General features: G+C 43.7%; 1 protein-coding gene across 2 annotated transcripts in view; it reads left to right on the forward strand.

The window, feature by feature from the left end:
• Positions 1–16,163, forward strand: part of LYPLA1 (lysophospholipase 1) — a 46,527-nt gene that overhangs the window by 17,116 nt on the left and 13,248 nt on the right. For both annotated transcript variants that reach the window (XM_049860446.1, XM_049860447.1), the window contains exons 4-6: positions 185–232; positions 7,715–7,785; positions 14,491–14,564. In XM_049860446.1, coding sequence (XP_049716403.1) covers positions 185–232; positions 7,715–7,785; positions 14,491–14,564 — 193 coding nt within the window. The remainder of the gene's footprint in view (positions 1–184; positions 233–7,714; positions 7,786–14,490; positions 14,565–16,163) is intronic.

A 16,163-nucleotide genomic window follows, 5' to 3' on the forward strand; every position in this document is an offset into this window, starting at 1 on the left:
CCAGGAGAGCAGAACTGGACAGGTGTGGATGCGGTGAAACAGCTCAGGAGACTCACGTATTAGGATCGTAGCATACCATATCGTGTGAACCTCTGTAACCACCTGTTTTTAATTGATAGAATTTATTAGATTTTATGCTTTGTTATACTGTTCTTATCTTGCTGGGTTTTTCTTTCCCATGTAGGCCGGTTATGCCTGTTACGTTAAATATGAACATGGCTATGCCTTCTTGGTAAGTAAGAATTTCTTTATTCAGTAAGAACCTCTTATTTATATTAGTTAATCTTTTATCAGAAGTGCTTATGTGTGCAGCAATTTTGAATTAGCTATTTTTAAATTGCGTAGTTAAATAGTTAACCTTATATTTGTCCTTTTATCTAACCAAGTTTTTGTACTTTACATTCAGGGTTAAACTTTTAAGGGGCTGCACCATCTGGTAGGAAAACGATAGAATGGGTGAATAGAAATATTTTGGGAAAATATCTCCTCTTGCTTGATAACCATTTGTTGATTTCGGTAAGCAGACGTTGGCAGGCACTCCGATTAAGCCACAGCCTCATCAGCCTTCCAACCTTTGACCTTCCTGGAGAGCTGCCCATGTTAAAGGAAGCCACTTCCCCTTTCGCCCTTTCCAGATAGTTTCTTCTTCCCTGTGGACCGTATGTAAGGAAGTGGGGTCTATTCTTCGTCCTCTGATCTACTTCCAGACTATGCTTCTTGGATACTCCTGCCATCAGCTCTTGTCATAGAATGATGATTCCGAGGCCTGATATGTATCTTTCTTTCCATCTACCTCCTGCCATCCTTTTCTCTTTTGGGGGCTACAGGATCCAGTATAATTGACCCTTTCAAACCTTAACTGGCTTTTCACTTCCTTGACCGCTTCTATTACCCAGTGACTTTCCTCAGTCAGCTTACATCATCCACAGTCATTCCCTGGGCCTTGTCACCTGAGACTCTCTCATCTGGAAAGCCATCAGTTATCTGTCCTTTGATCTGGCTTTCCTGTTTCCATGCTGTTTGTCTTGGACCTCATTCGGGCCTCCAGTCTGTTGTGCTTTCTGCTTTCTCATCCATCTCTGTACTTACTTTCTTACCTAAATTAGAGTCCTTAGCAACTTTTTCATGTTCTGACCCACCTTGGCTTTGGTTCCGTCATCTTTCTGTCTGGTGCAATCGTAATGCCAGAACAAAATTTTCTACCTGATGTTGCTGGGGACCATAATGAGACAATGGACAAGTGTATAACCTGGTAGAGAGCTAGAAAAGGCCAGCAGAATGTGGCTGGGGAGATCGTTATAAATGCATATGCTAGGTAGGTGTGAAGTGACGTGTGCAGTCACAGGTTAAGGGAAAGTAGCCAGTCCATTGTATTGACTTAAGATTTAATAGAAGAGGGAAGTGAGTAGCTGGATTTGAATGCAGACTTCCAGGATTGTGGGTTAAGATCCCTGCTTGGGTGTAAGGTTGGAGTAGATAATTTCTGAGGCTGTTCTCACCCTTAAATTATATGGCACTGTGGCTTTTTGACGTTAGGACCTTATTGGAGTTAAAGGAACATACAGAATCTCAGATTCATGCGTTTGAACTTTTTCGCCTCTGTAAACATCTGAGTTGCATGTTCTAGATAATATCTCTGTTTAGCCCTTTTATCCAAACTACTCTGAGTTTAGAATCCCTTGGTGGCGTAAACAGTTATATACCCAGCTGCTAACCGAAAGGTTAGAAGTTCAAATCCACCCAGAGGCACCTTGGAAGAAAGGCTTGGTGATAAAATCAGCCACTGAAAACCCTAAGCAGCACAATTCTGCTCTGACATACGTGGGATCGCCAGGAGACAGAGCGGACCCGACCTGATGGCCATCCCCACCTGTCATTCTGGGCTCTTCTGCTCTGACGTACGTGGGATCGCCAGGAGACAGAGCGGACCAGACCTGACGGCCATCCCCACCTGTCATTCTGGGCTCTTCTGCTCTGACGTACGTGGGATCGCCAGGAGACACAGCGGACCCGACCTGACGGCCATCCCCACCTGTCTCATTCTGGGCTCTTCTGCTCTGACGTACGTGGGATCGCCAGGAGACAGAGAGGACTCGACCTGACGGCCATCCCCACCTGTCTCACTCTGGGCTCTTCTGCTCTGACGTACGTGGGATCGCCAGGAGACACAGCGGACCCGACCTGACGGCCATCCCCACCTGTCTCATTCTGGGCTCTTCTGCTCTGACGTACGTGGGATCGCCAGGAGACAGAGCGGACTCGACCTGACGGCCATCCCCACCTGTCATTCTGGGCTCTTCTGCTCTGACGTACGTGGGATCGCCAGGAGACACAGCGGACTCAACCTGACGGCCATCCCCACCTGTCTCATTCTGGGCTCTTCTGCTCTGACGTACGTGGGATCGCCAGGAGACACAGCGGACCCGACCTGACGGCCATCCCCACCTGTCTCATTCTGGGCTCTTCTGCTCTGACGTACGTGGGATCGCCAGGAGACAGAGAGGACTCGACCTGACGGCCATCCCCACCTGTCTCATTCTGGGCTCTCCTGCTCTGACGTACGTGGGATCGCCAGGAGACAGAGCGGACTCGACCTGACGGCCGTCCCCACCTGTCTCATTCTGGGCTCTTCTGCTCTGACATACGTGGGATCGCCAGGAGACAGAGCGGACTCGACGTGACGGCCATCCCCACCTGTCATTCTGGGCTCTTCTGCTCTGACGTACGTAGGATCGCCAGGAGACAGAGTGGACTCGACGTGACGGCCATCACCACCTGTCTCATTCTGGGCTCTTCTGCTCTGACGTACGTGGGATTGCCGTGAGACAGAGCTGACTCGACCTGACGGCCATCCCCACCTGTCATTCTGGGCTCTTCTGCTCTGACGTACGTAGGATCGCCAGGAGACAGAGTGGACTCGACCTGACTGCCATCAGCACCTGTCATTCTGGGCTCTCTGTTGTTGCTGGTAGGGGCCATTGAGTCGGTTCCAACTCGTAGCGACCCTGTGCACAACAGAACGACATACTGCCCGGTCCTGCGTAATCACAATTGTTATGCTTGAGCCCATTGTTGCAGCCACTGTGTCAATCCACCTCGTTGAGGGTCTTCCTCTTTTCCGCTGACCCTGTACTCTGCCAAGCATGATGTGCTTCTCCGGGGACTGATCCCTCCTGACAACATGTCCAAAGTATGTAAGATGCAGTCTCGCCATCCTTGCCTCTAAGGAGCGTTCTGGTTGCACTTCTTCCAAGACAGATTTGTTCATTCTTTTGGCAGTCCCTGGTATATTCAATATTCTTCACCAACACCACAACTCAAAGGCGTCAACTCTTCTTCGGTCTTCCTTATTCGTTGCCCAGCTTTCACATGCATATGATATGATTGAAAATACCATGGCTTGGGTCAGGTGCACCTTAGTCTTCAAGGTGACATCTTTGCTCTTCAACACTTTGAAGAGGTCCAGAAAATTTGCCCAATGCAATGCGTCTTTTGATTTCTTGACTGCTGCTTCCATGGCAGTTGATTGTATGAAATCTTTGACAACTTCAGTCTTTTCTCCGTTTATCATGATGTTGCTCATTGGTCCAGTTACGAGGATTTTTGTTTTCTTTATGTTGAGGTGTAATCCATACTGAAGGGTGTGGTCTTTGCTCTTTATTAGTAAGTGCTTCAAGTCCTTTTCACTTTCAGCAAGCAAGGTTGTGCCATCTGCATAACACAGGTTGTTAATGAGTCTTCCTCCAACCCTGATGCCCGTTCTTCTTCATATAGTCCAACCAAAAAAAACCAAACCCAGTGCTGTCGAGTCAATTCCAACTCAGATAGTCTGGCTTCTTGTATTATTTATTCAGCATACAGATTAAATGGGTATGATGCACACCTCTCCTGACTTTAAACCAATCAGTATGCCCTTGTTCTGTCCGAACAACTGCCCTTTGATCTATGTAAAGGTTCCTCATGAGCACAATTAAGTGTTCTGGAATTCCCATTCTTCGCAGTGTTATCCATAGTTTGTTAATATCCACACAGTCGAATGCCTTTGCATAGTCAATAAAACACAGGTAAACATCCTTCTGGTATTCACTGCTTTCACCCAGGATCCATCTGACATTAGCAATGATATCCCTGCTTCCACGTCCTCTTCTGAAACCAGACTGAATTTCTGGCAGTTCCTTGTCAATATACTGCTGCAGCCATTTTTGAATGATCTTCAGCAAAATTTTGCTTGCGTGTGATATTAATGATATTCTATAATTTCCACATTTGGTTGGCTCACCTTTCTTGGGAATAGGCATAAATATGGATCTCTTCCAGTCAGTAGGCCAGGATGCTGTCTTCCATATTTCTTGGCATAGACCTCCAGCGCTGCATCTGTTTGTTGAAACATCTCAATTGATACGTCATCAATTCCTGGAGCCTTGTTTTTTGCCAGTGCCTTCAGAGCAGCTTGGACTTCTTCCCTCAGCACCATCGGTTCCTGATCATATTCCACCTCTTGAAATGGTTGCATATTGACTAATTCTTTTTGGTATAATGACTCTGTGTATTCCTTCCATCTTCTTTTGATGCTTCCTGCGTCGTTTAATATTTTTCCCATGGAATCCTTCACTATTGCAACTCGAGACTTGAATTTTTTCTTCAGTTCTTTCAGCTTGAGAATCGCCAAACGTGTTCTTCCCTTTTGGTTTTCCATCTCCAGCCCTTTGCACATGTCATTATAATACTTCATTTTCTCGAGAGGTCCTTTGGAATCTTCTGTTCAGTTCTTTTCAGTGACCTCTTGCTTTCTTCATGGATGATGTCCTTGATGTCATTCCACAACTTGTCTGGTCTTCGGTCACTAGTGTTCAGTGCATCAAATCTATTCTTGAGATGGTATCTAAATTCAAGTGGGATATACTCAAGGTCGTATTTTGGCTCTCGTGGACTTGCTCTGATTTTCTTCAGTTTCAGCTTGAACTTGCCTATGAGCAATTGATGGTCTATTCCACAGTCGGCCCCTGGCCTTGTTCTGACTGGTGATATTGAGCTTTTCCATCGTCTCTTTCCACAGATGTAGTCAATTTGAATTCTCTGTGTTCCATCTGGCGAGGTCCATGTGTATAGTCGCCATTTATGTTGGTGAAAGAAGGTATTTGCAATGAAGAAGTCGTTGGTCTTGCAAAATTCTATCATTCGATCCCTGGCATTGTTTCTATCACCAAGGCCATATTTTCCAACTACTGATCCTTCTTCTTTGTTTCCAACTTTCGCATTCCATTCACCAGTAATTATCAATGCATCTTGATTGCATGTTCGATCAATTTCAGACTGCAACAGCTGATAAAAGTCTTCTCTTTCTTCATCTTTGGCCCTAGTGGTTGGTGCATAAATTTGAATAATATTTGTGTTAACTGGTCTTCCTTGTAGGCGTGTGGATATTATCCTATCACTGACAGCGTTGTACTTCAGGATAGATCTTGAACGCTCTTTGACGATGAATGCAACACCATTCCTCTTCAATTTGTCATTACGAGCATAGTAGACTATATGATTGTCCGATTCAAATGCCCAATACCAGTCCATTTCAGCTCACTAATGCCTAGGATATCGATGTTTAGGTATTCCATTTCATTTTTGACGATTTCCAATTTTCCTAGATTCATACTTTCGTACATTCCAGGTTCCCATTATTAGTGGATGTTTGCAGCTGTTTCTTCTCATTTTGAGTCGTGCCACATCAGCAAATGAAGGTCCCGAAAGCTTTACTCCATCCATGTCATTAACGTCGACTCTACTTTGAGGAGGCAGCTCTTCCCCAGTCATCTTTTGAGCGCCTTCCAACCTGGGGGGCTCATCTTCCAGCACTATATCAAACAATGTTCCGCTGCTATTCAAAAGGTTTTCACTGGCTAATGCTTTTCAGAAGTAGGCCACTGGGTCCTTCTTCCTAGTCTGTCTTAGTCTGGAAGCTCAGCTGAAACCTGTCCTCCATGGGTGACCCTGCTGGTATCTGAATACTGGTGGCATAGCTTCCAGCATCACAGCAACATGCAAGCCCCCACAGTACGACAAACTGACAGACACATGGGGGTCTGGGCTCTCTAGAGGAGCTAAACCAGGGAAGTGTGTATAGTTACATACAGAGAGAAATTTACTTCAAGGAAATGGCTCATGCAGTTGTGGGAAAATGAGTCGTGCAATTGTGGGCTGGGAAACCCCAAATCCGTGGGTCAGGCAACAGGCCGAAGGCCTCTGCTGTTTAAGATGGTTGCTGGAGCTGATGAACCCAAAATTAGCAGGTCAGGTCGCAGGCTGGAGGCTTCTGCAGGCTTATGTCCCAATAACCGGAGGTTGGGGGACAAAAAAAGGGCATGGACAAGAAAGCGAGCTTTGTCAGAACATCCATGTATATACTGTATCTATGTATTCCCCTTTCAGTCAATTGCTCACGTCAGATCACAAAATGGAAGGTGATTACATAGTATCTACCAAACCACTGAGAATCATAGCCTAGCCAAGTTGACACATAACATTAACCATCACACATCTGTATATTAGTTTGTTTATTGTGATGGCTTGCATCTTGCTACGATACTGGAAGCTATGTCACCAGTATTTCAAATACCAGAAGGGATACCCGTAGTGGATGAGTTTCAGCAGAACTTCCAAGCTAAGACAGACTTTAAAGAAAGGCCTGGCAGTCTACTTCTGAAAACTAGCCAGCGAAAAGCTGTGGAACGCAACAGAATATTGTCCGATATGGGGAACATCTAGCTCAATTGGCATCAGATAGTTTATAAAGAAAATGTTCTACATCCTACTTTGGTGAGTAGTGTCTGGGGTCTTAAAAGCTTGTGAGCGGCCATCTAAGATACTTTACTGGTCCCACCCCATGTGGAGCAAGGGAGAATGAAGAAAACCAAAGGTACAAGGAAGGATTAGTCCAAGGGACTAATGGACCACAAGTACCACAGCCTCCACCAGACTGAGTCCAGCACAACTAGATAGTGCCTGGCTACCACCGACTGCTCTGACAGACATTATAATAGAAGGTCCCAAACAGAGCTGAAGAAAAATGTGGAACAAAATTCTAGCTCTCAAAAAAAGACCAGACTAACTGGTCTTACAAAGACTGGAGAAACCCCAAGACACCCTTTAAGCCAGGACTGAAGTCACTCTTGAGGTTCATCCTTCATCCAATGATTAGACAGGCCTATAAACAATAATACACGTAGCTGAACCATGTATATGAGACTGCGTGGGCACACCAGCCCAGGATCAAGGACGAGAAGGCAAGAGGGGACAGGATAGCTGGAGGAATAGAAATGGGGAACCCACGGTCAAGCAGGGGAAAGTGTTGACACATTGTGGGGTTGGCAACCAATGTCACAAAACAATATGTGTATTAACTGTTTAATGAGAAACTAACTTGCTCTGTAAACCTTCACATAAAGCACAATAAAAAGTTAAAAAAGAATACTGTCTGATATACTGCTGGAACATGAGCACCCTAGGTTGGAAGGCACTCAGAGTACACAGTGGCCACAGCAGTGGACTTGAGCATACCAGGCAACGTTTTATTCTGTTGAATGTGGGGTTGTCGTGAATCGGAACCTACTTCATGGGAACTAACAAAAATATCAACAATGAGACTGAGCTTAGTAAAACATTTCAAAAGTAGATTTTCTAGAATCCCATGATTCTTTTAAGATTTTGCCTTATTTTGCAGGTTTGATATTATTGGGCTTTCACCAGATGCACAGGAAGATGAACATGGAATCAAACAAGCAGCAGAAAATGGTAAGTTCAGAAACATTTGATGACCAACGAAGCACTCGTAAATGCTTAGTAGATTGACAGGTTATGCACACCCGTGTATGTGTGTGTATATACGTATACATACATCTTTACCATTTCTTTTCTTGTGTGCTTTAAGTGAAAGTTTACAGTTCAAGTCAGTTTCTCATACAAAACTTTATACACACGTTGTTGTATGACCCTAGTTGCTCTCCCTGTAATGTGACAGCACACTCCTCCTTTCCACCCTCTAGTTCCCATGTCTATTCGGCAGCTCCCGTCCCCCTCTGCCTTCTCATCTTACCTCCAGACAGGAGCTGCCATTTAGTCTCATGTATCTACTTGAGCTAAGAAGCACACTCTTCACAAGTATCATTTTCTGTCTTACAGTCCAGCCTAATTTTTGTCTGAAGAGTTGGCTTTGGGAATGGTTTTAGTTTTGGGCTAACAGAGAGTCCAGAGGCCGTGTCCTCTGGGGTCCCTCCAGTCTTAGTCAGACCATTAAGTCTGGTCTTTTTACTAGAATTTGGGTTCTGCACCCCACTTTTCTCCTGCTCCGTCAGGGACTCTCTGTTTTGTTCCCTGTCAGGGTGGTCATTGGTGGTAGCCGGGCACCATCTAGTTCTTCTGGTCTCAGGTCGATGGAGTTTCTGGTTTATGTGGCCCTTTCTGTATCTTGGGCTCATAGTTTCCTTGCGTCTTTGGTGTTCTTCATTCTCCTTTGTTCCAGATGGGTTGGGACCAATTGATGCATCTTAGATGGCCACTTGCTAGCTTTTAAGACCCCAGACACCACTTGCCAAAGTGGGATGCAGAACATTTTCTTAATAACCTTTGTTATCCCAGTTGATCTAGATGTCCCCTGAAACCATGGTCCCCAGACCCTCATCCCTGCTGCTCTGTCCCTAGAAGTGTTTGGTTGTATTCAGGAAACCTCTTAGCTTTTGGCTTAGTTCAGTTGTGCGACTTCCCCTGTATTGTACCTAAGATAATTTTTGTCTACTTTATCTAGTTAGTGAATACTCCTCTCCCTCCCTCCCCACCCTCGTAACCATCAAAGGATGTTTTCTTCTGTGTTTAAACTTTTTCTTCGTTCTTTTTTTTTTGTCTTCAACAAAGAGATTTATTCTTTCACAGTCTAGTAGTCTGCAAGTCCAAATTCAGAGCATAGGCTCCAGGGGAAGGCATTCTCTTTTTGGCTCTGGAGGAAGGCCATTGTCATCAATCTTCCCCTGGTCAAGGAGCTTCTCAGTGCAGGGACCCCGGGTCCAAAGGACGCACACTCCTGCTCTTCATTCTTGGTGGTATGAGGTCCCCCAGCTCTCTGCTTGCTTCCCTTTCCTTTTATCTCTTGTAAGATAAAAGGTGGTGCAGGCCACACCTCAGGGAAATTCCCTTTACATTGGATCAGGATGTGACCTTAGTTAGGGTGTTACAATCCCACTCTAATCCTCTTTAACATAAAATTATTATCACAAAGTGGACAACCACACAATACTGGGAATCATGGCCCAGCCAAATTGATACACACATTTTTTGGAGGACATAATTGAATCCATGACATTCCACCCTTTGGCCCCCAAAAATCACATCGTTGCAACATGCAAAACATAGTCATCCCGTTATATCATAGCAAAAGTCTCAACTCCAAGTCCAAAATCCAAAAATTCTTCGGGTGTTAAATCTAGAATATAGGTTACCTGCTTCCAAAGGTACAATGGCAGAATTGGCACAAGCTAGATATTTCCATTACAAGTGGGAGAAACAGGAGGAAAAGAAGGGATAACAGGCATCAAGAAACTCAGCAGAACACGTTCATATTAGCCCTCAAGGCTTTGAAAATAATCCTCTGTTCTCTGAGACAATTTATGCAGTGATCCTGCCCTCCAGACCCTAGGTATTGGCCACACTGTCCAGATTCTGAGTGGAGGCCCCTCGACCCTGGGCTTCAGCTCTGCCTTCCAGGCCCACTGGGACAGCAAGTCTGCTCCCTTGGCTTTAGGTGCACAATTCTCCTAGTCCATCTGAGTGATGACTCCACCCTTGGAAACGCCAGAGGCCATGGCTCTACCCTTTGAAACCCCAGAGGTCATGGCCATACCTTTTGAGACTGAGGCAGCTCAGCTTCTTATGTTGTCTCTTCAGCTTCAGCTCCCTAGTTTCTTGGCCTCTTGGCTCTTTGGGCCTCATGCCTGCATCTGCTCTCCTGGGGCAAGTGTTCCAAAGCTCTGTAGCTCCACCGATAGTGCATGGAGGTACCCCACTCCAGGAAGCCTCCTGCGCACAGGCACTCAGCTCTCTTGCTCCATAGGTCAGCTCCAGCACTGTGTGGTGCTGGTCTCTTGGTTCTGCTGCTGCAGATTCGCTGCTGCTGCCGATCCTCTGCTGCTGTTTCTCACCATCTGTACTTTCTCTGATATAAACAGTTCTCCTCATTTCCGCCTGAGTCTGCTATCCATTCACAGTTTCAAAACTGCTTCTACGTTTTAGGTATCCTACTCTCTTGGTACCAAGTTAGTCATCTAGTGCTGCTGTAACAGAAATACCACACATGAATGTCTTCAACAAGGACAAGTTTGTTCTGTCATCACAGTCTGGTAGGCTACAAGTCCAAATTAAGGGTATAGTCTCCAGGGGAAGGCTTTCTCGGCTCTGGAGGAAGGTCCTTGTCATCAATCTTCCCCTGGTTGAGGAACTTTTCAGTGCAGGGACCCTAGGTCCAAAGGACGTGCTGCTGCACTTCATTCTTGGTGATACGAGGTCTCCTCTTCTTGACTTCTTATAATAGTGATCTCGTACAGCATTTGTCCTTTTGCGATTGACTAATTTCACTCAGCATAATGCCTTCCAGATTCATCCATGTTATGAGATGTTTTGCAAGTTCATCGTTGTTCTTTATTGTTGGGTAGTATTCCACTGTGTGAATATATCATAATTTGTTTATCCATTCATCTGCTGATGGGCACCTGTGTTGTTTCCATCTCTTTGCTGTTGTGAATAGTGCTGCGTTGAGCATGGGTTTGCATATATCTCTTCGTGTGAAGGCTCTTACCTCTCTAAGATATATTCCAAGGAGTGGGATTGCTGGATCGTATGATAGTTTTATTTCTAGCTTTTTAAGGATGCCCCAATCAATTTCCAAAGTTATCGTACCATTTTACATTCCCACCAGCAGTGTATAAGTGTTCCAATCTCCCCACAACCTAACACTTATTTTACTATTTTGTGTTTTTTGGATTAATATTAGCCTTGTTGGGGTAAGACGGTATCTCATTGTAGTTTCAATTTGCATTTCTGTAATGGCTAATGATTGTGAGCATTTCCTCATGTATCTGTTAGCCGCTTCAGTGTCTTCTTTGGTGAGGTGCGTGTCCATATCCTTTGCCCCTTTTTTTATTGAGTTGTCTTTTTGTTGTTGAAGTTTTGCAGTATCTCGTAGATTTTAGAATTAGATGCTGATTGCATTTGTTGTAGCCAGAAACTTTTTCCCAGTCTGTAGGTTGTCTTTTCACTCTTTTGCTGAAGTCTTTGGATGAGCATAAGTGTTTGATTTTTAGGAGCTCCCAGTTATCTAGTTTCTCTTCTGGTGTTTGTGCATTGTTAGTAATGTTTTGTATTCTGTTTATGCCATGTATTAGGCTCCTAGTGTTGTCCCTATTTTTTCTTCCATGATCTTTATCATTTTAGATTTTATATTTAGGTCTTTGATCCATTTTGAGGTAGTTTTTGTGCATGGTGTGAGGTATGGGTCTTGTTTCATTTTTTTTCAGATGGATATCCAGTTGTGCCAGCACCATTTGTTAAAGAGACTGTCTTTTTGCCAATTAACAGACTTTGGGCCTTTGTCAAATATCAGCTGCTCATAAAATCAGCTGCTCATAGGTGGGTGAATTTACATCTGGATTTTCAGTTCTGTTTCTGTTTTTCTGAGTTTAAACCAATGTTTTATTTTTCTATATTGCCTTGGCTTCCTCTCCATATGAAAGATCTATGCCTATATTTTTTAGTTCCCCTTTTTTGTTTTAATGTTGTCATCTTTTACATATTGACGTCTCCGTTTCTCTGTTTTTGGTGCTTTAGCTTTGGTTTAATTTTTTGGCCTCCCTGTCTGGGTTGATATCTGGTTGCTCTGCCCTGTGTTCTAGTCTTGGGTTTTTATCTGGTGTTAGTGATTTTCTAACCAGAGGACTCCCTTTAGTATTTCTTGTAATTTTGGTTTGTTTTTTGCACGTTCCTTAACTTCTGTTTATCTGGAAATGCCCTAATTTCACCATCATATTTGAGAGACAGTTTTGCTATATATGTAATTCTTGGCTGGCAATTGTTTTCCTTCAAAGCTTTATATATGTCATCCCATTGCCTTCTTGCCTGCATGGTTTCTGCTGAGTAGTCCAAGCTTTGTCTTATTGACTCTCCTTTGTAGATGACTTTTCGTTTATCCCTCGCTGCTCTTAAAATTCTCTGTTTATTTTGGTTTTGGCAAGTTTGACTATAATATGTCTTGGTGACTTTCTTTTGGGATCTGCATTGGGTGGGGTTCGAGGAGCATCTTGGATAGGTATCTTCTCATCTTTCATGGTATCAGGGAAGTTTTCTACCAACAAATCTTCAACAGTTCTCTCTGTATTTTCTGTTATCCCTCCCTGTTCTGGTATTGCAATTAGTTGTAGATTATTCCTATTGATAGAGTCCCACATAATTCTTTTTTTTTTTTTTTTTCACTTTTTTAAAATTATTTTATCTGATTTTTCTTCAAATAAGCTTGTGTAAAGTGCTTTATCTTCGGTCTCACTAATTCTGACTTCTGTTGCCTCCATTCTGCCCTTATGACTTTGTATTGAGATGTCTCATTCTGAAATTTTATTGTTCATGTTCTGGATTTCTGTTTGCTGTCTCTCTATGGATTCTTGCAGCCTGTTAAATTTGTCACTATTCTATAATCTTCTTAAGTTCCTCTACTGCTTTGTCTGTGTGTTCCTTGGCTTGTTCTGTGTTTTGCCTGACCTCCTTCCTGATCCCTTGAAGAGTTCTGTATATTAATCTTTTGTATTCTACCTCTGGTAATTCCAGGAAATTCTCTTCCTCTGAAAGATTTCTTGATTCTTTGTTTTGGGAGCTTGCTGAAGCCATCATGGTCTGCTTCTTCAGGCGATTTAATATTGATTGTTGTCTCCACGTCATCAATAAGTTATTGTACTTATTTATGTTATGTTTGCTTACTGTGTCCTAGCTTCTTGCTTTGTTTTGATATGCCTAAATAGGCTGCTCATGTGAGCTAGTTTGATTATTGGCGCCTTTGAAGCTCTAACATCCTGTCACTGGGTGGTTAGATCTGTTACTAGGTATGTGAGCCCCGGAGTCCATTTTCTTTTCTTGTATGGATTCAGTTCAGGTGTCCAATTCAACTGTGGCTCTCACCTACAGTCCTGGACGGTCAGGAGTGATTGGTGTACGCACAGGTATCTGGCTGCAGCAGGGGCTCGCTCACTGAGCAAGGCAAGGGCCTGACAGCTGCCCCTGAGTGTCTGGGAGGAAAGCGTGTCCCTGTTCCCTAGAGCACATAGGCGGGTGGGTTTTGCAGCTGAACTGTGGGCACCCAATGCTGTTGGCTGTAAGGGCTGGGAGGCACCACTTATTTTTGGACCCCTGTCTCGGGTGGCTGGGTGGTGTGGGTGGAGTCAGCAGTCCTCAGGCCCCTGATTTGGGTAGGTGAGGACCCTGCTTAATAGGCAGAGTGGTATCAGACGTCACAAACCTGCCACTCCACCATACAGCTGAAACAGTTGAAGTTCGGCTTCAGCTATATACCCTGTTACACTGTGCTAATGAGGACCTACACTGTTGAAATGGGCCCACACAGGTCTATGCAGGGGTAAAGGCATTCGGAGTCCATGGACCCCTTATGTCTGTGCCTAGGCAAAGGAGCTATGCCCTCCCTGAGTTCCCATCTTAGGGGAGCTGGCAGATTGTTTTTTCCTGTTTTTTAATTTGTTCTGTCTCCAAGGCCAGGAGAATGGCTTAGGGAGTGTGATGAGTCCTACTTCCAGTGCAGGGGATGTGGCAATCTTTGAAGCTGGCTAGGGACCCGGTGCAGAGCAGGGAGGGGACAGGTAAATGGGAGAGAGGTTTTTCCCAAAGGGAATGTTTTTTGATCAACGCCATAGGTTAGACACATATACTTATCTTTTGCTGATTGATCGCTGCTTTTCACTAGTTCTGGAGGCTTCAGTAGACTGCTTGCCACTCAGTCTCTCCCGACATGGAAATCACATCCCAAGTGCCGCTTCTTGCCTCACCACTCACGCCAGCCGGTCTTGGCGCAGGGTGCCGATTACCACTGGGTCAGGTCCTGCAAGTCCTCGCTGCTTTTGACCCCTCTCTCCCTACCTGTGCCTCTCAGTCCAATTCCTCAACTTTGCCTTTGATGTTAAGGGCTCTTAGATTGTCACACACAATTGATTCACTTGTTTTTTGGGTCTTCATTGTAAGAGGGACCAGGGGAAGCGTCTGACCACTCCACCATGTCGGCCCCGCCTCATCAGGAGTTATAGCGATACTGATTAAAAATGAGAATGTATTTTTATTCTTTCATTTTTACCCTCAATATACTTTGTGTTTTTTTATTTTTTATTTTTACTGTTGATTTTAGATTGTATTAATAGGTTTACCTTTCAAGGAATTGGTAATTAATTTTTATGTTATTTTTAGTTAAAGCATTGATAGATGAAGAGGTGAAGAACGGAATTCCTTCTGCCAGAATTATTTTGGGAGGATTTTCTCAGGTAAGATGAAGTTTTGGTGGTGTGTCAGCACCCTTAACATACTGTCTAGAAGTCTGTGGGTTCAATCCTTTGCTGTGGTGGAGTCCTTTTTATGGAGATGTTATAGACTCTAGACTGATAGACTTACCTTTAATGCTGGTGGTGCAATGGTAAACCACTCGGCTGCTAACTGAAAAGTTGGCAGTTTGAACCCATAGCTGCTCCTTGGGAGAAAAGACCTGGTGACCTGCTCCCATAAAGATTACAGCCTAGGAAATGCTATGGGGCAGTTGTACCCTGTTCTTTAGGGTCACTAGGAGTCAGAATTGACTCAGTGACACATAACAACAATGCTGGATTAAGTTTGAATGGACAAAATTTTTACTTCATACCCTCTAATTTTTCTAGTTTTTTTTTTTAATCTGTTCATCAGTAGCCTTCACCTTATGGGTTGTGCCTTCAAATATTTTTATTAAGTAAATTGATTTAAAAAAAAAAAATTTTTTTTTTTTTTAAATTGATTGGAACCTGGGATACTTTTTCTCAAAATAAACAGCGTATACATATTGTTAGGATTCTAATTTGCTACTCTCTGCCTCTAGTGAAACAGAAGCCTAATGATGCCAGCTTAAGTACGGGAAGAGAATACTGAGAGGAACAGTGAGGTGTAAGACAAAAGAGAATGTCTTCCTTTTCTTAGTGGTGAAAAATAGGTTATAAATATAAACATGGGGTGTTTATTTTGGTATCTCCCCTCCTCCCTTCCTGTACTTTTTCTCTCACCCTCTACACTTTCCGTAGACAGAGTGATCTCATACTGACCTTGTGTCTTCTCTTTAGCATATCACCTGTTAGCCACCCCCCCCATCCACAAATTGCTCTAGCTTCTAATCTGCAAATCTTCTAAATCAACAATTTAGTATTCAGACTCCCTGAATTAGGGAAATGTCAGAATTTGGGGGTATTTTAGAAGATAGTATTCAGTAGAAAGATTGATTTGGTTTGTTGAAATTCACAGATGATGTACATTGTAATACACATTGTGATATAGACAGGCATAGAATTTAATGCTTGATTCAAAAGAGAGTGTGTATTTCTGATTCATTGGTTACAGTTAACAGAAATGAACTCGTAATAGCTTAAGCAAGAAAGGGGGAAGATAACCGAACCAGGGCCTCATCTACCCTGAGCCCAGAAGAACTAGATGGTGCCAGGCTACCACTACTAATTCAATTCTACTTCTAATCAGGGACACAATAGATGGACCCTGATAGAATGGGGAAAAATGTGGAACCAGAGCCTCAGATTCCTAAAAAAAAAAAAAAAAAATCAGACCTACTGGGTTGAGGCTGGAAGACTCCCAAAGACTATTGCCTGTGACTCTTCAAGCCTTAAACCAAAACTAACCCCTGAGGTCACCTTATAGCTAATAACAAATTGGCTCAAAAAACAATATCATCTGTGTTCCTTTAAAAAAAAACCACCTATATGAGACCAGTCAACAGTTACTTTAAAACAAAGATGAGAGTGTAAGGGGAAAAGGAAACTAATGGAAATGAAACAACTGAAATAGAAATAATGAGTGTTCACGCATGGTAAAGAATGTAACCAATGCCACTG

This window comes from Elephas maximus, chromosome 19 (assembly GCF_024166365.1).
Source record: "Elephas maximus indicus isolate mEleMax1 chromosome 19, mEleMax1 primary haplotype, whole genome shotgun sequence".
Taxonomy (NCBI): domain Eukaryota; kingdom Metazoa; phylum Chordata; class Mammalia; order Proboscidea; family Elephantidae; genus Elephas; species Elephas maximus.